This window comes from Podarcis vaucheri (assembly GCF_965113315.1).
Source record: "Podarcis vaucheri genome assembly, chromosome: 9".
Lineage (NCBI taxonomy): Eukaryota > Metazoa > Chordata > Lepidosauria > Squamata > Lacertidae > Podarcis > Podarcis vaucheri.
Genome location: NC_138767.1, coordinates 72939341 through 72966354, shown reverse-complemented (window position 1 = coordinate 72966354; position 27014 = coordinate 72939341). Strand labels below are relative to the sequence as shown.

The 27014-nt window shown below is 45.0% G+C and overlaps 1 protein-coding gene and 1 long non-coding RNA gene across 4 annotated transcripts in view; one reads left to right on the top strand and one right to left on the bottom strand.

Annotated features, from left to right (window-relative positions):
* Positions 1 to 27014, top strand: part of LOC309540556 — a 294876-nt gene that overhangs the window by 226301 nt on the left and 41561 nt on the right. The gene's annotated exons all lie outside the window — the stretch shown is intronic.
* The window catches only part of KCNIP4 (potassium voltage-gated channel interacting protein 4), a 443652-nt gene that overhangs the window by 384759 nt on the left and 31879 nt on the right, over positions 1 to 27014 (bottom strand). The window contains exon 2 of one of the 3 annotated variants that reach the window (XM_082237479.1): positions 26735 to 26877. The exons of the other annotated variants lie outside the window; for them this stretch is intronic. Coding sequence (XP_082093605.1) covers positions 26735 to 26876 — 142 coding nt within the window. The 5' untranslated portion in view covers position 26877. The remainder of the gene's footprint in view (positions 1 to 26734; positions 26878 to 27014) is intronic. 3 annotated transcript variants of the gene reach the window in all.

The window sequence follows — 27014 nt, the reverse complement described above, 5'->3', positions numbered from 1 at the left end:
CGGTTCAAATCCCTGCAACAGGGTGAGCTCCCGTTGCTCGGTCCCAGCTCCTGCCAACCTAGCAGTTCGAAAGCACATCAAAGTGCAAGTAGAGAAATAGGTACCACTCCAGCGGGAAGGTAAACGGCGTTTCCGTGCGCTGCTCTGGTTCGCCAGAAGCAGCTTGGTCATGCTGGCCACATGACCCAGAAGCTGTCTGCGGACAAATGCCGGCTCCCTCGGCCAATAAACGAGATGAGCACTGCAACCCCAGAGTCGGTCACGACTGGACCTAATGGTTAGGGGTCCCTTTACCTTTACCTTAGAAGTGCACTTCATTGACTCAAACAGGTTAGCTACTATGCCAGTGTGCATAATGGGAGTAAAGGTAAAGGACACCTGACAGTTCAGGCCAGTCGCGGACGACTCTGGGGTTGCGGCGCTCATCTCGCTTTATTGGCTGAGGGAGCTGACATCTGTCCGCAGACAGTTTTTCCGGGTCATGTGGCCAGCATGACTAAGCCACCTTTTAAGCATTGTGTTACCATAGCAGCATAGGATTAAGAAAACTGTTATTATAATGGGTCCCTTGAATGCCGCTTAGAGAGGACTATGATCAAGCAGTATACAAATTGTATATGAATTAATACTGAAATAAATAACAAACTGTAGGGAAAAATGGTTAAAATAAGTATGAAAATAAAATATAAATATAAAAACTGAAAAAGCAAGGAAAACAGAAGAAAATTAGGATCATAATACAAGAGGTGAACTCTCAGAGACAGAATGTAATAGAAAATTAGATTTAAAAGAGTGCTAAATAGATTTTTTCTGAGTTGTGGAAAAGAAAAAGGCACATTACTTTACAAGAAGCAAGAAAAAATATGTAACTCTCATTTCACTTGTCTAAATTGTAAGGAAATGACTTTCAAACATTTTACTTTCCCCTGCTTTTTTCTGTTTTACAGGTATATTTTACTTGGCTTTACTTGGCAGTACATAGGTCATCTGGAAGTACAGCAGGAAACTGAAGGAAATCATAGACATCATCTTTTTTACAAACTGACATTTCACAGGTTTCCATGGTTTTGAAATTCAAGTTGTGCCTTGCACAGGAAACAGCAAGCAGGTGGACTTGTTAGCTGCTCCTGTAGGCCAATCAGGTTGTGGATTTACCTCCTCCAGAAGCCTGATTGGCTGCTCCTGCAGGCCAGTCAGGTTGCAAATTCATCTCCTCCAGAAGCCTGATTGGCTGCTCCTGCAGGCCAATCAGTTCGCTGACTCACTTCCACCTGGAGCTTGATTGGGTGGCTCCTGCGGACCAATCAGACTGCTACATTCTGGATCCTATTGTTCTAGATTCAGCTCAGTACATAACAAGAGCTGAGGTGCTGTGTCTGCTCAACTTCCTATGCTAGTTGGACCATGGCTTGGAGCTCTTTGGCCCTGTGCTTTTGCAAGGCTGACCGCCATGTGCCCTGACCCCTGGGTTGGCTGCAGAGGTGGGAACTGGCTGGATTTTGCGTTTTGGACCCTGGACCTGCTGGTCTACCAGACTGCGCACTAGCATCTGTCATGGGATTGTGGACTCCAGCAGAACTTGCCGTCAGTTCAGAACACCCTGCTCTTCAGTGTATGTGGTAAGAGTTTTGTTCCATCTCTGAAGGCAAGAACAGCTCTGCTTCAGGTTACTTTTCTCCTGTGACAGAATGGCAATACAGTGGTACCTCGGGTTAAGAACTTAATTCGTTCTGGAGGTCTGTTCTTAACCTGAAAATGTTCTTAACCTGAGGTACCATTTTAGCTAACGGGGCCTCCTGCTGCCACCGTGCGATTTCTGTTCTCATCCTGAGGCAAGGTTCTTTTTTAAATAAATAAATAAATATTTTTAATTGAAAATTTAAACAAAGCATATTATCCAAAAACATATCATCCTTAATTTCTCCCCCATTTTTCCTCCTTCCCTCCCCCTACCCTCCCACACAAACCCCCACCCCACCCCCTGACTTCCCTCAGTTCCAGTCTTTGGTTTCTTTGTAAATGCTGTTCTCTGCATGTTACAAAATTGTATTGATCCTTAAATTGTCCAACTGAATAAAAAGTTTGTGAATGTTTATTCAAAACCTGCCAAGGAATCCAATTCACTTTGTTGACTCTTCAAATACTTTGTAAAGGGTTCCCATTCATCTTTAAAGTCACAATTATCCTTGTCCCATAGCTTATGTGCTGAAGCAAAGGTACTATTTCTGGGTTAGTACAGTCTGTAACCTGAAGTGTCTGTAACCTGAGGTACCACTGTATGGAGCTAAGGCACTAACAGTACATAGAGTTGTCTCTTGCCAGACAGTCCTTAACTGCCATGATACATATTCTGGCATCTCCAAATGCAAGTTTATCACATAATTCTAACCTTGTGTGGGTGCTCTTCCCAGAAGCCACAGAGGACAACGCTTGCTTGTAGAGGCAATAACTGTCAGAAGCCGAAACAGTAAGCAATGCAATTACCTCCACAGACAAATTTTCACTGGAGACAGATGAAATTATAATAGCTTCTAACAGAAATATAGAATTTACCAGATGGTACACAGAGCTGCTGGCTTGCTGCCAGAAGGACGCTCGTTTGTCAGACGCTGCCCTGAATTTCATATCCATTTTCAGAGCCAAGCACAGCAACTCGTCATATCTGCTTGGAGAACGTGTTCAGCTGCCAATATTTTCAAGTTTTAAATCTGTATCTTATGATAAACTATTCTGTAAAGTAATGAATGCGTAACTAAAACATCTTGATTCTATTATGGGGAAAGTGTCTTGCCGGGGACCTTTTTAAACAGGTACTTAGAGATTCCATAATCAGGGTATAATTGGCATATGACATAATAAGTATCATCTTGGGACCTGTGAATTCTGCCAGCTCCACCTCACCAGCTGTGGAACAAGTAATTCCATTAATTTTCTCTCAGTAGCGTTAAACAACACTCCATTATGAATCATTTTATGTCTTTAAATTCAGGACTATGCACAATCCCACCCGATCTTTGGTCACGTTCCAGTGTGACCAGGAGACTGCTGTGTGTGTGTGTGTGTGTGTGTGTGTGTGTGTGTGTATACACACAAACTGGGGGCAGCCAATCCTGTCTCACCACCTGAGGCAAAATGGAAAGGTCCCCTACCTCTGCTTAAGCCTTGCGTGATTGCAGTTTCCGGTGAGATCTTACAAGAGGTCCACAAGATCTCACTGGAACCCAGAAGGCCACAGCCACTTCTTTCTGCTTCTCCGGTGGCGGTGGCAGTGGCAGGAGGTTGCCTCCCTGCCACGGGAGGCAAAGCAGTGGCCAGATCTCACCAGAAGCTGCCACTGCTGCTTCTCCACACTTCTCTGGCTACCTCAGTCAGCTTCATGGATGGGCCAACCCTGACATACACACACAACACTATGAGCTGTGTCCCTGCTTGCCAACCCCCCTACCTCCCTTCCAACTCACCAAACCACCACTTCCAGCTCCCCAAAGTCTCCTTGTTATGTAGTGTAGTTTCACCCTGGGCCAACAGGGGGATACTGTATATAGTTTTCACTCAGGTCTGTAGATAGTTTTCACTCAGGTCCGCGTCCGTTATTTTAGGCGGGAACTCTGAGCTGTTATGGTTACAATGTTGACAGCCGGCTGACTATAAATACAGGCCGGCTGAGCTGTTCGCTGTCAGTTTATTTCCAGCTTACCCGAATAAAAGAGCTACTTGAAGAAATCGCTGTGCCGGCTGCTATGTCAACCCACAACTTAACACTGGCGACGAAGGTGGGATGGATGGACATCAGAGCACAGCCAGATGCGGCCAGCCTCTGAACTGAGCTGAATCACAGAGCGAAATCACTGAGCGAAATCACTGGGCAGAACCAATTCAGAGCTGACTGTTCTGGCTGGAGCACTGTGTTCCATCCATCGCCCTTCACGCCGGCATCGGAATCATGGCTTCACTTGTGCCTCTACCGCCGTTTGCGCCAGCATCTGAATCATGGGACTCCTACCTCGCTCGGTTCGACTGCTACCTCCAAGCCAACGAGCTGACAGCAGTATCAAAGGATCGGAAGCGGGGCCTATTCCTCAGCCTCTATGGGCCTGAGGTGTTTGAGACGGCCCGAGCATTGGTTGCGCCTGAAGCAGTCCAGGAAACACCATGGGACACGATCCAAGAGAAGCTCCGCAGCCACTACGCACCAAAGCCGTCCAAGATTGCTGCCCGCCATGCGTTCTACCACCGGAACCAGGCAGAGGGGGAGTCAATCAACAACTACACCACCGCCCTGCGACAGGCTGCAATGCACTGTGAGTTCCGAGACTTAGACGATGCCCTGATGGATCGAATCGTCTGCGGGGTCCAGGACATCCATCTGCAACGGCGTCTCCTAGCCAAGCCAGACCTCACGCTACAGAAAGCCATTGAGGAGGCTGTGGCCTCAGAAGCTGCTGAACGCTCCGCTCAGGAGATCCGCAAGTCCAGCAGCCCGCGTCTTGCTAGGGAGCCAGTTCCGGTGCATCATGACGAGGCCAGCAGTGATGAGGCATCCTCCAGTGAAGACAATGATGTGCACCAGACAAGCGGGAGCGCAGGAAGTTCCAACAGAACTCCAAGGGCCAACCGGAATGTGCTGGCTGCGGAGGCAACCATTCCCGTGCCAAGTGTCGATTCAGAGACGCCATCTGTAGGAAGTGTTCCAGAAGGGGCCACATCGCTAAGGTCTGCCGATCGGCTCCGTCTGACACCCCCCCTTCATCGACTCGCAAGTCCAAGTCTTCACCCCAGTCTGCCAAGGAAAGTTGTTTCGCTCTCACCAACTGCCGCTGCCCGTCTGGAACCACGATTGGCCAAACCGACTCGTCGACGCGACGCAAGCTGAACGTCACGGTGCTCATTGAAGGAGCTCCATGTGACATGGAGATCGACACCGGGTCTGCCCTGTCCATCGTGTCATGGAGCACCCTCAAAAGACTGGTACCCAGAGTGTCCAAAAGGCAACTTGACTCTCACCGCGTACACCTGAGAGACTACCAGGGAAACGACATTCCCGTGGTAGGCGTTGGCCGGTTCCGGATCGCCTTCAAGGATTTTTTGGGCCTGCTCCGGTTGGTGGTGGTCGAAGGTCAGCGGCCAAGCCTCCTAGGGCTAGACTGGTTTGATGCCCTCGGCCTGGAAATCACCGGCATCAACTGCATCTCTAACGCAGAGACTGAGGGTCTGGTCAAAGACTTTGCCGAGGTTTTTGACGGCACCTTGGGGCAATATACAGGTACGCCCATCTCCTTTAGCCTTGATCCACAAGTCGCCCCCATCAAGCTAAAGCCACGCTGGGTTCCCTTTGCTCTCAAGGCTAAGGTGGACGAACAACTGGACAAACTGATCGCCCAAGGAGTTTTGGAGCCGGTTGACCACGCAAAGTGGGAAACCCCCATCGTCACGCCTGTCAAGCCAGATGGGTCGGTGAGAATCTGCGCTGACTACAAGTGCACGATTAACAAGGCACTGCAGCAGCACGCTTATCCGGTTCCTGTTGTCCACCACCTGCTGCATTCCCTGGGTGAGGGTAAGGTCTTCGCTAAGCTGGACCTTGCCCAAGCCTATCAACAACTGCCTGTCGATGATGCCACTGCTGAGGCCCAGACGATCGTCACCCACCGGGGGGCATTCCGTTGCCGCCGGTTGCAGTTCGGGGTGAGTGTGGCTCCTGGCATCTTCCAAAGCCTTATGGAGCGTCTCCTGCAAGGGCTTCCGGGCGTGGTACCATATTTTGATGACGTCTTGGTGTCTGCAGACTCACACCAGCAGCTGTTCGAGCGCCTCCGTGCCGTGCTGACCAGGTTCCAGGAGGCCGGGCTCAAGGTAAAGAGGGAGAAGTGCCAGATTGCCGTTTCACAGGTAGAGTTCCTGGGCTATCTTATCGATGCCTCCGGCCTTCATCCAACCACATCCAAGATCCGCGCTATCCAGCAGGCCCCCACTCCAAAAAACAAAACGGAGTTGCAGGCATTCCTGGGGCTGCTGAACTTTTATAACATGTTCCTGCCCCACAAAGCCACAGTGGCTGAGCCTCTTCACCGACTCCTTAGCACTAAGACGCCTTGGGCCTGGGGTCATCGGGAGACGGCGGCCTTCAATGCGGTCAAGGCTCTCCTTTCTTCAGACAGTGTGCTGGTACAGTACAGTGAATCCGGGCCGCTGGTCCTTGCCTGCGACGCCTCACCTTTTGGCATCGGTGCTGTCCTTAGTCACCGTTTTCCAGATGGAAGAGAAGCACCGCTCGCCTACTTTTCCAGGACACTATCTCCGACGGAACGGAATTACAGCCAGCTCGACAAGGAGGCATTGGCACTTGTGGCTGGAGTGAAGAGGTTCCATGAATACCTCTATGGCAGTACTTTTGACCTCATCACTGACCACAAGCCACTCCTGGGCCTCCTCGCCGGTGATCGTCCAACTCCACCGGTCCTCTCACCACGCATGCTGCGATGGACTGTTTTCCTGGCTGCCTACCACTACCGGCTCATCCATCGCCCGGGGAAATCGATGGGCCATGCCGACGCCCTCAGCCGTTGCCCTCTTCCAGCATTTGTGGAAGACCCGGCTCCAGCTTCATCGCTCCTTCTGATTGAGGATCTTCCGACAGCACCTGTATCGGCTGCCACTGTGGCCTCCGCGTCTGCCCAGGATCGCACCATCAGCCGGGTGCTCAACTGGGTGTGGAGGGGGTGGCCACAAGGGCCTTTTGCATCGGAGTTCCAGCCCTTCGCAACCAGACAACATGAACTCTCAGCTCATCACGGCTGTCTGCTGTGGGGAGACCGCGTCGTGATTCCCCAGGGACTCCGTCAGCGCGTCCTGGAGGCTCTGCACGTTGGCCACCCGGGAATTGTCAAAATGAAGGCGTTGGCTCGGTGTTACGTCTGGTGGCCTAATATGGACGATGCCATCACTGCCTGGGTGTCCGCCTGCCAAGCGTGCCAAGAGTCGAGGCCTGCACCACCGGCAGCTAAGGGACACACCTGGGAAACGCCAAAGACACCCTGGTCGAGGGTGCACATCGATCTGGCTGGCCCCTTTCACGGCCGGACCTTTATGGTAGTGGTGGACGCCTATTCCAAATGGCTGGAGGTCGCTTAACTTAACACTCCTGCCCTCTCACCTCCCTCCTTACACAACAGTATCGGCCAGTGAGGAAGTTGAGGTGAGGCTCCATTGCTCTTCCAACTTCCCAACTCTGAGGGCACTGCTGCTGGCTGAGAGGGGGAATATGTGAGGAGTGAAGCACTCAACACACACACATCCCTCTCAGAAAGCAGCAGTGGCATGCAGTGCTGGGAGACTGGGAAGGGGCGTGGGGCCCAGCCTCACCAGTTGCTACTGCCCCCCCCCCAAGAAAAACCCTTCAGCAAACAGAGGAGGAGGCGGAAAGAGGGGAGGGATGGCAGTGAAGCAGGAGTGGGGAGCAGTTGCCCCAGCCTCTCCTGATTGGGTCATCTGGGCTGCCACTTCTTCCTTCCTTGCCCTCTGCTGCTGAGGAGCTTCATTTTTAGAGCTGTTGTCACACTTTGAGTTTGCAGCGCCATCTCTCTGTAGCAAAGCCAACTGCAGCATGACGACACACTTATATTTTTATTATATGTCGGCACATGCTGTTTGTCCATCTCAATCATGGGGGGGGGGAATGGCCACCATTGCAGTTAGCCCCTCACACCAGTCCTGAGTGATATATTGATATATCGCCCAAGCCTAGCGGATAGTTTTCCTGATGGCTAGAAGGAGGCACCTCTCAGGGTTAAGAAGAGGGGTATGGGAAATTACTGGAGTTTTGATCTGGAGAGAGGAAGACACGGAGAGCACCGGCTGGAGCTAGAACCAAAGGGCGGCTTTGTTGAAGAGCTGCATAAACTGCTCTCTGGGAACAGCAGATAACAATCTAAAAATTTATCAAATAATCTATCAAGGAAACATCGCGGCACCTTTGAGACCACTGCATGCAATTTAAAATCTCTTTTAGATGGAACGTGTAGCTGCTAGGTAGGTGTGCTCCTACAATGGAAAAATGCAACTTCTCAAGGTAAGGCAAAGTCTTAAGTAAGAAGGATATAAAGCATACAAAGATTATGAGTGCGCTCTCAAAGAAATACAATTTATATGCAAAAAGGGAGAGAAATTTTGAAGTCCCACTTCAAGCCTAAGGAAGCACATTCAAGCCATTTAAATGATTTCTAATGTCTTATTTGTACTTTGAGGTCTTTCTGGAGCAACATTTGAACAACCCTCATAATATAATCCCAAAGCTGTCTAGGCAGACACAAGTTTTGACCAAGTAGAATACAGTCTGAGAACAAGCACTTGTAAAGGCACAGCCCAACCCTGTCACATTTACTCTGAAGTAAATCCCACCAAGTTCAGTGGAACTCAGAGGGGAAGTGTAGAGTTATGGAGAAGAGACTGGGCTACAGGAAGTCGACTCTCATCTAACTGAGACATGTTCATTAATTTCCACAGGCCTATGCTGAATAAAACTTAGCTGAATATTACCCAGTGTACACAAAGTGCTTTGAACTCAAACTAGGATGAATATGGCTATGCCCTCCCCCTCCCTTTTATCTGAGCCTTCATCCCCAGCTAAAAACTGAGGGGAATTTCCATGACTTTCATGAGCAGGTGAAATTAAGTAACTTTCAGGTGCCATAGGTGAGTTTATATTTAAAGCAGACTTGAACAAGGCGGTTGGAGGTTGGATGGCGGCTAACAGATTGAGGTTGAATCCTGACAAGACAGAAGTACAGTGGTGCCTCGCAAGACGAAAAGAATCCGTTCTGTGATTCTCTTCGTCTAGCGGTTTTTTTGTCTTGCGAAGCAAGCCCATTGACGGATTAGCGCTTTTAGCGGCTTATTGGATCAGCTGATAAGCGGCTTAGCGGCTTACAAAAAGGGGGGAAGGGGAAAAAACCCGCAGGAACTCACAAGACATTTTCGTCTTACGAAGCAAGCCCATAGGAGATTCGTTTTGCGAAGCACCTCCAAAACGGAAAACTCTTTCGTCTAGCGCGTTTTCCGTCTTGCGAGGCATTCGTCTTGCGGGGCACCACTGTACTGTTTTTGGGGGACAGGAGGCGGGCAGGTGTGGAGGATTCCCTGGTCCTGAATGGGGTAACTGTGCCCCTGAAGGACCAGGTGCGCAGCCTGGGAGTCATTTTGGACTCACAGCTGTCCATGGAGGCACAGGTCAAATCTGTGTCCAGGGCAGCTGTGTACCAGCTCCATCTGGTACGCAGGCTGAGACCCTATCTGCCTGCGGACTATCTTGCCAGAGTGGTGCATGCTCTGGTTATCTCACGCTTGGACTACTGCAATGTGCTCTACGTGGGGCTACCTTTGAAGGTGACCCGGAAACTACAACTAATCCAGAATGCGGCAGCTAGACTGGTGACTGGGAGCAGCCGCAGAGACCACATAACACCGGTCTTGAAAGACCTACATTGGCTCCCAGTACGTTTCCGAGCACAATTCAAAGTGTTGGTGCTGACCTTTAAAGCCCTAAAGGGCCTCGGTCCAGTATACCTGAAGGAGCGTCTCCACCTCCATCGTTCAGCCTGGACACTGAGGTCCAGCGCTGAGGGCCTTCTGGCGGTTCCCTCACTGCGAGAAGCCAAGTTACAGGGAACCAGGCAGAGGGCCTCCCTGTGGAACACCCTCCCACCAGATGTCAAAGAGAACAACAACTACCAGACTTTTAGAAGACATCTGAAGGCAGCCCTGTTTCGGAAGCTTTTAATGTTTGATGTATTATAGTATTTTAATATTCTTTTGGAAGCCGCCCAGAGTGGCTGGGGAAGCCCAGCCAGATGGGCGGGGAATAAATTATTATTATTTATTTTTTTCTTGTAACAAGAAAATCAGCCACCTTGTCTTCAGAGGAAATTCCACACCACCCAAAAGTTCTACAGTCCCCAAAAAGTCACCAAAAACGTAAACCCAGTCTTCCCCTGTCAGGGGAGATTTTTGCCACTAACCCAATACAGAAAATACTTCTCCCCTGTCTTACTTTGAACACTCTACAGCAGGCATAGGGAAACTTGGCCCTCCAGATGTTTGGGAACTACAATTCCCATCATCCCTGACCACTGGTCCTGCTAGCTAGGGATCATGGGAGTTGTAGTCCCAAAACATCTGGAGGGTCGAGTTTGCCTATGCCTGCTCTACAACACTATATAAATAGGTACATCACAAGTAAGGCAGTGTCAGTGAACAGCAACTGAATTACCACCAATGTAAACTTCACATTGCTATGGTTGACAAAATAAAAGGATGCCTTGCCCTGTCAGGCCCATGTGCAAAAGCAACAATATCCTTCTGAGATACAAATAAAAGAAAGGTGCATTTTAGATGGTTCACCACTAGGTGGCGATAATTCAACACGGACCAATGCCACTTATTCTGAATAAATGCAAAGTGCAGACTGAAAGTTGCATTCAGAAATGTAAGCTTCAGGTATAGATTTGAGGCTGTGGTCTTAAATGCAGTGGAAATATTATTTTTTCCACGTGATGTTCAATGGTATTTAAATACACAATCAAAAGTTTTAACTCTCCTCCTTCTGGTTCTAAAAGTTTTAGTTCTTGCCTTTCGTTTTGTTTGTTTGTTTACTACTTTTCTGCAAACTGCTTTGGAGACCTTGGCTAGGGTCAAAATGCAATATAGTGGTACCTCGGGTTAAGTACTTAATTCGTTCTGCAGGTCTGTTCTTAACCTGAAGCTGTTCTTAACCTGAAGCACCACTTTAGCTAATGGGGCCTCCTGCTGCTGCCGCACCGCCGGAGCACGATTTCTGTTCTCATCCTGAAGCAAAGTTCTTAACCTGAAGCACTATTTCTGGGTTAGCGGAGTCTGTAACCTGAAGCGTATGTAACCTGAGGTACCACTGTACAAACATGTGTTTATAAATGCAATTTTAAAACAAGCCTCACGAAAATCAACGAGGTTTTCTTCGAAATGTATTTGCTCAGTATTAGGGAGTTAAACTATTTCAGACCAGGTGCAGAGAGCATGATTCTTATTTTATTACTTATTAAATTTGTATACTGCCCTTCACCCAAAGATCGCAGGGTGGTTCACAACATAAAAATGAGAATGCAAAATACATAATGAAACCTGGGGCTACCTTTGAAGGGGACTTGGAAACTACAACTAATCTACAATCCGGCAGCTAGACTGGTGACTGAGAGCGGCCACTGAGACCATATAACACCAGTCCTAAAGGATCCATACTGGCTCCCAGCACATTTCCGAGCACAATTCAAAGTGTTGGTCATTTGAAGTCCTAAATGGTCTCGGCCCAGTATACCTGGAGGAACATCTCCACCCCCATTGTTCAGCCCGGACACTGAGGTCCAGCGCTGAGGGCCTTCTGGCGGTTCCCTCACTGAGAAGTGAGGTTACAGGGAACCAGGCAGAGGGCCTTCTCGGTGGTGGCGCCTGCCCTGTGGAACACCCTCCCATCAGATGTCAAGGAAATAAACAACTACCGTATTTTTCGCTCCATAAGATGCACCTGACCATAGAACACACCTAATTTTTAGAGGAGGAAAACAAGAAAAAAAATATTCTGAACGAAACAGTGGATGTATGATTTTTGTGGTGCAGGCTGTAGCCATGGACATGCTATGTGATCTGATGGTGAATTTGGGGTGACCCAATGCAAAAATCCTGAAGATCCATGGGCTTTTACCTCCCCACTCCCAGGCAGCCTCCTTTATCTCTAGCATCCCTTATCTCCCTCCCTGATCGCTTGCCGACCAGCTGCTTCCTTTCAACACCCACTTCCCTCTTTCAAAAAAGAAAAAGCATGGTCTGCTTTTTGCCTCTGGGCAATTCAGCTCCAGTGACCACGCATTTGCTCCATAAGATGCACAGACATTTCCCCTTACTTTTTAGGAAGAAAATAGTGTGTCTTATGGAGCAATACAGTAATACAGTATCTGACTTTTAGAAGACATCTGAAGGCAGCCTTGTTTAGGGAAGTTTTTAGCGTTTGATGTTTTATTGTGTTTTTGCATATGCTGGAAGTTGCCCAGAGCAGCTGAGACAAACCAGTCTGATGGGCGGAATACTATTATTATTATTGAAATGCTTTTGCCTCAGGCCCAAAGATACGTAATGAAGGCAACAGGCGAACCTTTCCACGGCAGAGCATTCCACAAATGGCCCAGAAATGGCCCATTCTCCTTCTAAATTTTGCCATGCAGCCTTCCAGATGTTGTGGGATTCCAATGCCCATCATCTGCAGTCCAGCAGTATTGGAAAGGCCACAGGTTTCCCCTCCTTGGAGCATTGTCTTATAATCTGTTGACTGCCCAACTTCTTATACCCATCTAATGACTAAGTCAAAGGGACACAGGTGGCGCTGTGGTCTAAACCACTGAGCCTTGGGCTTGCCAATCAGAAGGTCAGTAGTTTGAAACCCTGCGACGGGGTGAGCTCCCATTGTTCGGTTCCAGCTCCTGCCAACCTAGCAGTTCAAAAGCATGTCAAGTTGAAAGTAGATAAATAGATACCACTCTGGTGGGAAGGTAAATGGCATTTCTGTGCGCTGCTCTGGTTTGCCAGAAGCAGCTTAGTCATGCTGGCCACACGATCCAGAAGCTGTATACTGGCTCCCTTAGCCAATAAAGCGAGATGAGCGCCACAACCCCAGAGTCATCCGTGACTGGACCTAATGGTCAGGGTTCCCTTTACCTTTAATGGCTACGTCAATTTTCCTGTGATCATGCGCTTTCAGTGTTGACACACAGCATTCAAAGTGCATTGCTGATTATTAATTATTGTTCTACTTCTTTCACAATCAACACAGCGCAGGCTTGGTCTTGAACCATGCATATGTTGCATGTTGTCTTCTGTTTAGCTTGAGGAATAATTCACCTTTGTGTAAGCCCACCGGTTGGGGGGGGGTCATAGGACAGTCACTGCATATGCACACAGAGTTCCAAAGACCAGAGCCTTAGCACTGGAGAATGACTCAAAAGAACTTCATGGAAAAAAGTTCACTACCCCTCTTCTCTCATTCACAGTGGGAACCATAATCTGACAGTGAAACAGCAAGTCCCTTCAGGCAGCAATCTTTCATCTATGACTATTAGAATTAGATCAGCAAAGTCTGACCCAATACAACACGGAAAGTTATTATGTTGCGTGTCCTCAGGAAGCACTTACAGCTAGAGGGATAGAATACATGAATATGTTACCTGAAGTTTCAGCATGGGCAGGGGGCGGGGGGAGGAACAGGACAGAGAAACCCCGAGGCTAGGAAAGCTTGATGAGGAAAGGAAAATCAGCCAAGGTAAAGTAAAATAAAGTAAATAAAGTAAAATAAATAAAATAAAATAAAATAAAAATAATTTATTATTTATACTCCACCCATCTGGATGAGTTTTCCCAGCCACTCTGGGTGGCTCCCAATAGAGTGTTAGAAACAATACAGCATTAAATATTAAAAACTTCCCTAAACAGGGCTGCCTTCAGATGTCTTTTAACAATAGGATATCTGCTTATTTCCTTGACATCTGATGGGAGGGTGTTCCACAGGGTGGGTGCCACTACCAAGAAGGCCCTCTGTCTGGTTCCCTGTAACCTCACTTTTCGCAATGAGGGAACCGCCAGAAAGCCCTCAGAGCTGGACCTCAGTGTCTGGGATGAATGATGGGGGTGGAGACGTTCCTTCAGGTATACTGGACCAAGCCCATTTAGGGCTTTAAAGATCAGCACCAACACTTTGAATTGTGCTCGGAAACATACTGGGAGCCAATGCAGATCTCGCAGGACCGGTGTTATGTGGTCCCAGCGGCCATTCCCAGTCACCAGTCTAGCTGCCACATTCTGGATTAATTGCAGTTCCCGGGTCACCATCAAAAGTAGCCCCACATAGAGCGCATTGCTGCAGAATCACGCAAAACTCAAGTGTCATGTGATACAACTTATGTCTACACCGCTTCTGGGATAACTGCCCTCATAACTCAAACCTAATATTTGGCAGAGGTGGTCAAGTTTGGTGATGGTACCAAACTGTTCAGGGTCATTAAAACAAAAAGAGATTGTGAAGATCTCCAAATGGATCTCTCCAAACTAAGTAAAATGTCAAATGCAATTCATTTTACACAAGGTCAAAACAATGCATGTTTGTGGGAGAAACACCTTCATCTCTCATATATATATATATATATATATATATATATATATATATATATGTCATGGGCTCTGAACTAGCAGTGACTGATCAGGAATAAGAACTTGGGGTCATAGTTGACAGCTCAATGAAGATGCTGACCAGGTGTACGGCAGCAGTGAAAAATGTGAATTCCATGCTAGAGATATTAGGAAAGGAAGTGAAAATAAAACTGCCAATACCATAATGTATAAGAAAATGTGTAAAATACAGTATTTCCACAGTGGCTCCTATGGAAAAAAATCTGTTCTTGAGTGAAGCTTTCGTTAGGAAGTTGAAATGAACAGCCCTCTCCTTGAATTCATAATTTAGTGGATCTTTAAAGGGCACAAACAACATATATGCCCTGTACAAAACCGTAAATAATGTTGCACTGCAAACAAAAAATGCTTGGGTTTCATTCATCAGATTGCTTTCTAGAGAGTTAGTGTGAGGAGTGTTGGACCAAGATTTGGGAGACAAGGGTTCAAGTCTCCAATCAGCCGAAAGATGAACAGGTTAAATCGGTTATGATAAATTGAGCAAAGGTCCTAGGACATAACATACAAATGGCAGATTGGAAGAGGTTTTGGAAAACGGATCTGAAATTCTCAGCATGTTGTATGATGAAAGAAAACTATATGAAAATGATATATTTGACTCCTACTGAGTTATCTAAAATGTGCAGAACAAGTTCAAATATCTACTGGAAATGTAAAGAAAAAGAGGGTACATTTTACCATATGTGGTGGACCTGTGTGATAACAAAATCATTTGGGAAAATGGTATACAATGAACTGGGGGGAAAATGTTTAAAATAACATTTGTCAAAAAACCAGAAGCATTTTTATTAGGAATTACAGGAACCGACATTCCGAAAGACCAGAAAAGACTGCTTATGTATGTGACAACAGCTGCACAGATGTTACTATCCTCAAAATGGAAAGAAACTGCAGTCCCGACTAGGGAAGAATGGCAAGCCAAATTGTTGGACTATGCTGAAATGGCAAAATTGACCATGAGACTCAGGAATCAAGAAGACAAAGACTTCTAAAAAGAGTGGGGAAAATTCATAATATATTTAGGAGACCATTGTAAACAATTAAAAACGTTAGCTGGACTTTAGGAATCACTTGTAAAAATAAAAATAAGAAGACTGAAGGTGACTTGGAGAAATGAAAATTGTGGAGAACGTATTGATATGTAAAAGGTAAAGGGGCCCCTGACCATTTGGTCCAGTCGTGACCGACTCTGGGGTTGCAGCGCTCATCTTGCTTTATTGGCCGAGGGAGCCAACGTACAGCTTCCGCGTCATGTGGCCAGCATGACCAAGCTACTTCTGGCAAACCAGAGCAGCGCACGAAAATGCCGTTTACCTTCCCGCCGGAGCGGTACCTATTTATCTACTTGCACTTTGACGTGCTTTTGAACTGCTAGGTTAGCAAGAGCAGAGACCGAGCAACGGGAGCTCACCCCATCGCGGGGATTCGAACCGCCGACCTTCTGATCGGCAAGGCCCAGGCTCTGTGGTTTAACCCACAGCGCCACCCGCGTCCCTGTATTGATATGTAGTTGTAGACTAATTGTGGAGGACCATGCAAGGGGTGGGGTGAAGTAACAAGATTCAGAGAATCTCAGAAATTGATTGTTTTTAAAAATAAATAAATTCTCTTTTCTATTTGTAAAAACCAATATAGAATATTTCAAAAAAGAAACTCACTGAGTGACCTTAGGCCAGTCACAGCCTCTCAGTCTAACCCATCTCACAGGGTTACTGTGAGGAGGAAATTGGAGATGGGAAAAGCCATGTATGATACCTAGAGCTCTTTGGATGAAAGGTGGGATATAATCCCTCCCTCCCTCCCCAGGTACAGTCAGACTGCATATCTGGCAACATTCTCAGGTAGCAATTCTGGAATCTGTATTTCAGAATCAATACAATTAACTGTTCCATGTGGTTTACACTCCCAGATTGTAGCCTACATATATAATTTAACCAATGGCCATATGTATTCTTAGGGATCAGAAAGATTCCATTAACGGCGTCCCCGGAAAATTTTACACATGACTTGGGAAGACAGGCGAACTAATGCCAGTGTACTGGAAGAAGCAAAGATTGCCAGTGTCAAAGCAATGATTCTTCAACATCAACTTCGTTGGACTGGTCATGTTGTGGGGATGCCTGATGATCGTCTTCCAAAGCAACTACTCTATTCCGAACTTAAAAATGGAAAGTGTAATGCTGGTGGTCAACAAAAGAGGTTTAAAGATGGTCTCAAGGCAAATCTAAAAAAAATGTAGTATAAACACCAACCATTGGGAAACTCTGGCCTGCGAACGCTCCAGTTTGAGATCAGCCTTTACCAAAGGTGTCATGGGCTTTGAAGACACTTGAACTCAGGATGCAAGGGAGACATGTGCTAAGAAGAAGGCATGCTTGGCAAATCCACACCGTGATCAACTCCTGGCTGAAAACCTATGTCCCCACTGTGGAAGGATGTGTGGCAGTGGCATAGCGTGGGGGGTGCAGGGGGGCGGGCCGCACCGGGCGCAACATCTGGGGGTTAGGGTTAGGGGGTGCAAATCCATGGGTTAGGGGGCGCAAATTACTTGCCTTGCCCCGGGTGCTGACAACCAACGCTACGCCACTGATGTGTGGATCCAGAATTTGCCTCTACAGTCACTTACGTACTCATTGTTAAAACCGTATTTATGGAAGACAATCTTACTTGGCTACAAGTGATCGCCAAAGCAAAGCAAAGTAATTTTTGTATCAAAACAAACGGCTACTTTACCATTGTTTTCTCGCCTGGTTACACTCTGTCATTATTCCTGCTACTGCCTGCCCAGCCATACGCCATGCAAATGGATTTCAGTCCATTTTGTTAAAGCCAACTAATTAGATACATTGGAAAGGGAAAAGCAGCTACCCAGTCAAACCTCTTTGCGCCAACAAACTGGCCTTCGACCGTCAAAGAGCTTCCCGCAATCTGTACCATCTGTGCAAGCAGCTGGCACCAAACTCCAAAAATAGCTCTTCAATTACATTATCCAATTAGATTTTAGTGCAAAATCAATTGTCACTTAAGTGATTTATAAAAGTGTTTTTTTCCCTTCAAAAATCAGTTTTCCTATTTGGTTTCTGCAATGTGATATTTGCAGTCGAGACTTTTTCATACTTGTTTATTCCATAACCCGGGGCCTCTTTCTGCAAGGCTGCCCCCAACGAAAGCCCCAGGGCTATCGAGAGGTATGCAACTGAGCTACCAATTGAGAAGGCTGCCGTTTGCAACCTGCCTCTGTCGCCAATGCCTTCCCCCACCTCCGCAATCTGTGATATGGAGATAAGAATCCTGACCTACAGCTGTGTTTCTGAAAGGCATCAACAAGGGAAATGCTTTGAACATCTGAAAGGACCACATAAATGGAAAGCATTATAATCATCATTATAATCAGTTCAGGCCAATTCTAAAAAATACAGTGGAGTTCATGAGCTGTTCATTCAGATTTGATGACTGAACTAAGAAAAGTGTGTGTGTGTCAATTTATGGAATCATTTGATTTGCTTAAAGTACTAAATTCTTGCCTTTCCTGACTAAAGTGGCTAACAATCACATTTAATAAAAGTTACAAGCGAAAAGCAGAAAAGATGGAAAGACCAGAGGCCTTTCTCCTGGGCATGGTTGGCCAACTGGTGCCAAAAAAGGATAGAACTTTCTTTTTGTACGCTACAACAGCAGCAAGAATACTCATCGTGAAATATTGGAAGACACAAGATTTACCCACTCTGGAAGAATGGCAGATGAAGGTGATGGACTACATGGAACTGGTGGAAATGACTGGCAGAATCTGAGACCAGGGAGAAGAGTTGGTGGAAGAAGATTGGAAGAAATTTAAAGCTTATTTACAGAAACATTGTAAAATTAAGGAATGTTAGAAGGATGTTGGAATGAAATAATGTGGTTTTAGCAGAAATGCTACAAAGGATTAAGAAAAAATAGATTGCTAGATGGTGAAGGAGGGAAAGTAAATTTACATTATATTAAGATAAAATAGAGGACAAAAATTGGAAAAGATGGAAAGGACTTGCTGAAATAGCTAATTCAACTAGAATACAAAAAAGGGAGGTGTGAGGAGGTCAAGGAAATAAGCAAATGAAAGATAAGCTATGGGAATATTTTTTTAATTTTTTAATTTTTTAAATTTTTGTTTTTTCTTCTTTCTTTTTTTTCTTTTTTATTATTGTGATGTGATGTTTTGTATCTTTTTAATATGCTGTTTTTTTAAAAAAAATTCTTTTTGTAACCCTTTAAAAATTAATAAATATTATTTTTTTTAAAAAATGAAACTGCTAAAGCAGGACCTTCCCAGCTCTTCACGTAGGCTTAGAAGCTCATAAAGAAAAGCAAATACAATCAGTGTGGAATGCAAGGCTGCTTCCAATCTGCCTCCACAAACTGTTAAGTATAATTGTTTAATTGACACTGAAATGGGAATGCCGTTGAGCATTGCTGAAAGGTTTAATATTGGGAAATTCCACCGGAGTATATACACTAAGTGGTTTCTGAACTCCTTGACGGGTTGATAATTAACTATAGTAGTTTTCTGCCAGCTAACATGGGGATGTTTAAGCTTAGATTGGGTAACAATGTATTTGGTTGAAAAATCTCCATTTTGAAAGGAGAATAAAGCCTTAGGTCTTTGTTCTCAGGCTCTAAGCGAGTAGGATTAATAATAATAATAATAATAATAATAATAATAATAATAATAATAATAATTTATTTATACCCCGCCCTCCCTGGCCAGAGTCGGGCTCAGGGTGGCTAACACCAGTAAAATTACCAGGCAGGCCCCACAAATAACCCAGAGATGCATTTTAAATCGAAGGACACATTCTACCCATGTAAAAACACGCTGATTCCCGGACCATCCATGGGCCAGATTTGGAAGGTGATTGGGCCGGATCTGGCCCCCGGGCCATAGTTTGCCTATCTATGTTTTAGTCCATCATTAGGGCTTAAAATCTGGAAAGAACAGAGCCAAGGGGAGGAGGGAGTGAACAAGTAAAAAAGGATATAAGGATAAAAAAGCATAAAAGGATGTCACATAGAGGAGGGAGAAAGGTTGTTTTCTGCTGCTCCAGAGAAGCGGACACGGACCAATGGATTCAAACTACAAGAAAGAAGATTCCACCTAAACATTAGGAAGAACTTCCTGACAGTAAGAGCTGTTTGACAGTGGAATTTGCTGCCAAGGAGTGTGGTGGAGTCTCCTCCTTTGGAGGTCTTCAAGCAGAGGCTTGACAACCATATGTCAGGAGTGCTCTGATGGTGTTTCCTGCTTGGCAGGGGGTTGGACTCGATGGCCCTTGTGGTCTCTTCCAACTCTATGATTCTATGATTCTAAGTGCACACACAAACAAAGTTGTGGCTTCCCTTCTTAGAGAGGGAGGCGGGCAAGCGGGCAGAATGGCAGCAGCAGGAGTTGGCAGAGGAGAGGGTCCCACTCACTTCACACCAGCAGGACTGCCATGCTCCTCTCCTCACTGGACCAGGAGCCAGGGCTGCCAGGCGCACATTACAGTGAAGAATCAGCAGGCTTTAAAGCCCAGGGAAGGAGGAGCTCAGGGATGCCAGCAGCGGGCAGCTGTGCCACTCGGCTCACACCAGCCTGGTGAATGATTCTCTCACACACACACCAGCGGCATAGCTAGCTGCTCAGGCACCTGTACAGGGGGCAGGGTGAAATGCCAAGAGGGGCGGGGCTTGCTGCCCACGGGGTTGGGCAAACCACCCACCAGATGGGGTGAGCTGGGGTGGGGCCCAGCTGCCTCCCCCTCAGCTGGAGGGTGGCTGGGAGGGAGGTGGCGGCCGGGGCACCCTGCAAGCCATGTGCCACACGTGTCCCGTGTTGCATTTTCATCCACTGGAGGGCGCTCTGCAACTCCCATACCGACACACACCCCACCCCACCCCCTTACTGCGCTACTGTGTGTTGGACAGCGCAAGTTGTCTTTGGGAATTATTTTGATGTATCTTTGATGTTTTTGTTCTGTTATGAGGACAGTTCTGCAAGTAAAGTACTGAATAATATCTAATGGGTCTGGACAATGCTTCATTCCAAAAGGAGTCAGTTTTCATGTGTCCAGTCACTTCAAGCTGAGCAATAATAATACAGTGGTACCTCGGGTTACATGCGCTTCAGGTTACATACGCTTCAAGTTACAGACTCCGCTACCCTATAAATAGTGCTTCAGGTTAAGAACTTTGCTTTAGGATGAGAACAGAAATCGTGTTCCGGCAGTGCAGCGGCAGCGGGAGGCCCCATTAGCTAAAGTGGTGCTTCAGGTTAAGAATAGTTTCAGGTTAAGTACGGACCTCCAGAACGAATTAAGTACTTTACCCGAGGTATCACTGTACCTGCAATATAAACAGCAACCACACTAAGAGTAGCATGGAACCGCTTTCCATGCCTTGAAGAAAGCAGATAAACCAAAAACTGTGAGTGAGCAAGGAATATATAGAACAGCCTGCACTTTTAAAAAGCAGGAAGCATGGAAAGCCAGCAACAGGACAAAACTGGTATAGTGTTGCATGTGAATTCTGTACACCACCAACATTTCATCTCTCTATTTTCCATCTGTGTACAGACCAGGTTCCTTGCTACAGCCATGCAATGGGGTCTTTTTGCACTGTCATTTACACAGCTGCTTTCAGGGATGAGGACTGCTGAATACCCGCCCCCCAAGACACAGATCCTGCAGGAACAATATTCGAAAGCCTCTCAGTATCCTCCTTTTATTACCACTTCATGCCTTTTTACACTATTAAGTGCAATGTGGCTGCAAGTCTAATTGTAGATGAAGTGCAGCAAGTTCAAAATGCCCATAACCATCTACATGAGAGACCAGTCACACATCCTTCAGTGACAAGTTGGATTCTGATGGTACATTAATTTCATACCAATCTGTCAGATGCTTGTCTTCTCCTAAGCATCAGCTATTGCTCCTCCATCTGTCCACCCCATTTCATACTTTTGAAAATTCAAATTCCTTCGAACTTTGTGTTGGGGGAGACTGTTCCCCCAATTTGCCTCTAAATGACCTAAAATATAACAATGCATTTGTATCAATAAGGTTTTCTGGTTATTTGTGCTGTTTAGCTACTCATCGTTATGCTGGAAGGAGAAAGATCATTTGGGTTGCTCTGAGTCGACTGCAACAACATATTCAACTCTGTTCGCTATCTCTCCTGACAGAGCTGCTCTGCTTTGGAAATCACTTCTCTGCTTAACTTATAGGACGCAAGTATCCTGATCCTGGACCAGTGAGCAGTATAGGATGCAGAGTCCAAAGATGCAGTACTATCAGTTGACTAAAGATTCAATTTTTTTACATAAAAAAATGCCTGTGTTTTTAGAATCTTGCTGAATAAATTATACACAGAGTGGCTTAACTGGTGATCAGAATCTGCTTCTCTTTTTCATCATAGTTCCAATAATTGTTCAGAAAGCTATGCTATACTGGGGATATTTTACCCCCAGTTATCAATCATCAATATCTGCTGCATTTCCACTCATTGTTTCCCTAGAGAAACAGTCGACCATAGAAACAGATATTACTGTTCCTTCAGAATCTCCTGAAATAGTTGGAGAGAAGGGACATACACCACCAGTAAGTTTTCCCAGCGAAATGAATGAGAGCTCAGAATTTCATTGAGCCTCATCACTTTTTCACAAGATCCTGAATTCCAACAGCCTCCAAAACTTTTCTCTTTTGTTTTATTTGAACTTCAAAAACTTCAAACATAAATCTGTTATTCTTAAGAAGCCAGAATATTCTTCCGATTGTTTGCACTGCAAAAGACTTGACGTGGCTACTCTTCCAGAATCAAGTTAGGTGCTTCAACTCAAAAGGATGCAATCCACACATCTGCAGATTGCATGGATATCCATCTAAATGTTTCAAATGTAATTCTCAGACCTCATTAGAAGAAATCAGCTAGCATTCCCTCCTTAATAATCAAGAAGGCAATCTGCTCCTCAAGGTTTGGCTTGATGACTTTCTATATACTCTGCTGCCGCCTTTTCTTGATTGAGCCTAACTGAAGAGTGTCCCGTGGGGTAGAGCTCTCTTTCCCCTGACATCAACCTTTTCAGTTCTGCAACTCTTCACGGTGACACATCACCAAGGCCAGGCAGTCCTCAGCTAACACAACCAGTATAAGTAAGTTGCTCTGAATGGATCTTACCTGGCAGAGTGTCCCAAGGATGAGGCTAAAAACATCCAGTATCACAGGTTTCCTCACCACCACAAATTTAATTACTGACAAGACGAAAGATGAAGAGGTAAAATCAGTTATGATTAAATGGGCACAAGATGCAGGTCACAACATTATGATGGAAGATTGGGAAGAAATATGGAAAACTGACCTAAAAATTCCAGATTGTTCCCTATTGAAGGAGAATTACATGAAGATGATGTACAGATGGTACACAACACCAGTGCAGTTAGGGAAAATGTACAAAACTAGTTCAAATATATGTTGGAAGTGTAAGGAAAAGGAGGGGACATTTTATCATATGTGGTGGGATTGTAAGGTAATTAAAAAATTTTGGGAAATGATATACAACGAATTGAAGAAAATGTTCCATTTAACATTTGTTAAAAAACCTAGGGATTGTAGGGAAAAATCTGCCAAAAAAAGCTGAAAAACATCTTCCTGTATCCGACAATGGCCGCGAGAGTTCTGGTAGCACAAGGATGGAAGACTGAAGAAACCCCAACCAAAGAATCATAGCAAGAAAAATTGATGGACTATGCAGAACTGGCAAAACTGACATACAAGCTACGGGACAAGGATAACTGTGACTTTAAAGATGAATGGGAACCCTTTACAAAGTATTTGAAGATACAAGAAAGCAAACTGGACTCCTTGGCTGGTTTTGAATAAACATTCACAAACTTTTTATTGATAATAATCAGCTAAATAGCTTGAGGATCTATACAACTGTGTAACATGCAGAAAACAGCATTTTTAGAGAAATCAAAGACTGGAACTGAGGGAAGTTGAGGGGTGGGGTAGGGTGGGTTCTTTGGGGGGAGGGAGGGGAGGGAGGAAAAAAGGGGGGAATAAGGATGACATGTTTCTGGATAATATGTTTTGTTTTAATTTTGAATAAAAGTTATTTAAAAAAATAATAATTACTGTCTCCCCCAATTGCTTCCAGGCAATAGTGTCTAAGCCCTTCAAATGAAAGGGTTAAGAATTTAATCATGCTTTTCAGTATTCAGCTCTCTGTTCTTTTTAAAATAGAAGCGACAGATGCTGGCAATACTTAGCAGAGCAGTCAATCCTAGGGGTCAGGTCATCTTAAGAGGGTTTTTTAAAAAACAATTGTTAATGATTAACTTATTCTGAACTGGAGGTTAAATCATCTAAATTTTGCTAGGAGTTAGGTGCTCACCTTGATTTTACCTATGCGTACCTATTGTGCAGCCCTATGTATCTTTAGTTGGAAGTAAGTTGTACTGTGTTCAATTGAGTTTCCAATGAGGTTATGAAAACTGTCAACACACACCTTGACTGTGAAGAAAATACTTGAGTTATTTCTAAATTTCAGTTGGGGGAATTTGGGAGTTTCTACCCAGTGGTGATATTTCAGACACCCAGATCCCAAGCTGTTTAGGACTTTAAAAGTTAAAACCAACACCTTGACTGAGCCTGGAACAAACATGTAGATTTCATAAGGTCAGAGTAATATATTCTGACCAACCAACTCCACCAATAATCTGATTACAGGTAGGTAGCCGTGTCGGTCTGCCGTAGTCAAAACAAAATAAAAAAATTCCTTCCAGTAGCACCTTAGAGACCAACTAAGTTTGTTATTGGTATGAGCTTTCGTGTAATCTTATGACAGCATTACATGCAATTTCAAGTTCCAAATGGTTTTCATGGGCAGCTGGAGGCAACTAGAGCATAATTTACTGTCATAAGATCCAACATAAGACCAAAGAAAATGGTAGCTGGAGAATATTTGAGCCAAGAAAAAAAGTGCCAGCTCAGAAACTACACACCTGATATAATAACCTCATTAGGCTGCACATCTAATCTCAGAACATGAAACAAGAGTGTTTCCCCTTTATCTGGATTAAATTGCAGTTCTTATCCATCCAGTCCTTCAGAGCTGGCAAGACAAATGGTCCAGTTTTTCCACAGAATCCAAGGGAAGCAGTTCACTCACAATTATACCTGTGCGAACCTGGTATAAATTGCTGTCAAACTGCAGCATCACACGAAACTGAGGTGGTAAACCTGTGTCTGCGATACACTACTTCAAGCTGCAGCTGTTAGCTCACATGACTACCTCTCCACACAAAAATGTCCTCATACACAGGAAATTGGGATTTCAGGTAGTCTAGAATCATTCTCCCTGTAGCACTACCTTCCCAAATGCAGGAGGTATTTTTTAACACACATTCTTTATTTTTTTATTTTAAGCAAATACAAAGACAAAAACCATTAAACACTTATCCAGCAGTACAGATAACGATGTTTGTTTTATCCATTGTCTCTAGACATATGGCAGAAATATCCGTTATGTGAGCCAACTATAGTCTGAAGTGGCACAACCCAGACAGTGAGTTTGCACCTCACTGTGTACCACTTCTGGCACCATAAAAAATAAATAAATCATTATTATTATTATTATTATTAAAACCCTGAGTACTACCCTTTCACTGTTCAGTTCAGCATGAATTCTACATTGAAAGAGGTGGCAACGCACTGATGATTAGAAGCAAAAACTTGTGCCAAGTTCAAGGTTAACGTCAAGAAGATTTCTCATGGAAGTTGAAGAAATAAAGCAGACCAAGCAATGGATTCCTGGCTGGATGGCTAGACCAGTAATCAGTTTTATTCTGGCCCACCTCTGGACTATATAAGAAGATAAGGATATGCAAGGGCAACCAGGGCAGAACTTCAGGGCTGCCCAGCCCAGCCCCCAAATAGCCACCCAGGGAGTGGCAGATGATGGGGAGAATGCAAACAGGCACTGTAGTGGCAGCATCAGAGGTGACAACTCAGAATGAATGAATGAATGAATTTTTATTTGTGTCAGCCATCGGCCATAGCAACAAAACAACAATACGATATACAAAGACTAGAAATTAAAAGTCAATCATATAAAATACATTTTAGGGTTTTGAATCAATAGGCAAATAGTGGATCTTATTCCTGATTGCCCCAGCTAAAAACCTTGCAACCTTTGATCTGCCATCTTGATCTGCCAAGAGAAAGGACACTGGGGCAGTGACTGGGCGACCCGGAATGGACAATAAAAGAGGGGTGATAATCTTATTCCTCAAGTCTTTATAAAGAGTGCAAGCCAGAAGGGCATGTGCCACCGATTCAGTACAGCAGGGACATAAGCATTTTTTGTGTGGAATCTGTTGGAATCATCCCTCAAGTACAGCCGAGGGCAGTACATTCAATCTTGCGAGAGTAAAAGCACGCCTATATTTTAGAATTGCTACGTTATGCAGATAGGGAACCAGAGAGTCAAAATGGGAAGGTGGAAAATAGTCATACCATGGGCAAAATATCCTTATTTCGGCCAAGTTGTTCTGAAGCTCGATATCATTTAGGCGCTAACAAATTAGACTGTTTGCTTTACTCTAACACAAAGTAAGTAGCTGTTGTGGTGATAAACTAGAAGAGTGAAGTTTTTGATAGACAATTTTAGTCCAGGCACTCTTCTGACAATCTTGCAGAAGTCAAAGTGTTCTCACATGGATAGTGGCATCATGGCACTACCCATAATGCAACAGTCCTTTTTTGACAAAGGAGCGTCCCCATTAGTGAAACTAGGCCATGACGTACCGTATTTTTCTGTCTATAGGACGCCCCCATGTATAAGATGTAATCATGTATTTTGGGGGACTCAGATTTAAGAAAATGGGAGGAGATGTATTCGTGTAATAAGACACCCCCCCCTAATTTTTGACATTATTTTTAAGGAGGAAAACCTAGTCTTATACACGGGAAAATATGGTATTATGCGAGGTCTGTATTCTACCTCCAAAACCACACATACAGACATTCACACGTGCTTCCTATGCTCTTTGTGTGGAATTTAGGCCCGCCATTTCCCTACCTGCTGATGAATGGAAAATGCTGGCAAACCCCAGAGGCAGTGGCATCTGACACAAAATCAAACAGGCAGGAGCGAATCCTAGCATGTACGGTACTGTACCACATTATCGAAAAGCGATTGGCACAACCCAGAATATTACTAAAGGTGTGTCAAAATACTTGTTGTATAAACTGAAATTTTTCTCTGAACAGCCGCGGGTTAAACATGCCACGTGGCAGATTGTGTAATGCACCCAATCATTTGCCAGTGGTGGAGATGGTTCAAAAGATATTAAAAACAAAACAAAAAACCATTGTCAACACAGTTCTTTTGGTTACATCAATTCTTTCCCCAGGGAATGTGACCACTGCCTCTTTAACTAATACTGTCAATAAAGGAAAATACCTGTGGAACTTGAGCGCTTCAGGACAATCAGTTGTATCACCGAACAACAGTTTCTGCACATTTTCGTAAAAACGCCACGTTTCCTTCGGGGGTGATGGAAGTCTTCAGTCCTCCACTTGGTCTCAGAGGCCAAAAACGCCATCCTAAACAATAACTTTAGGTGTTTTAACTTTTACTGGATAGAAGGAATCTTCAGATTTCTCGAAGTGCAAAGGCTCTTCAGCTACAAAGGCTCAATGAATCATTTAAACAGGTCTCTTTTTTAATTCACACCCTTTGG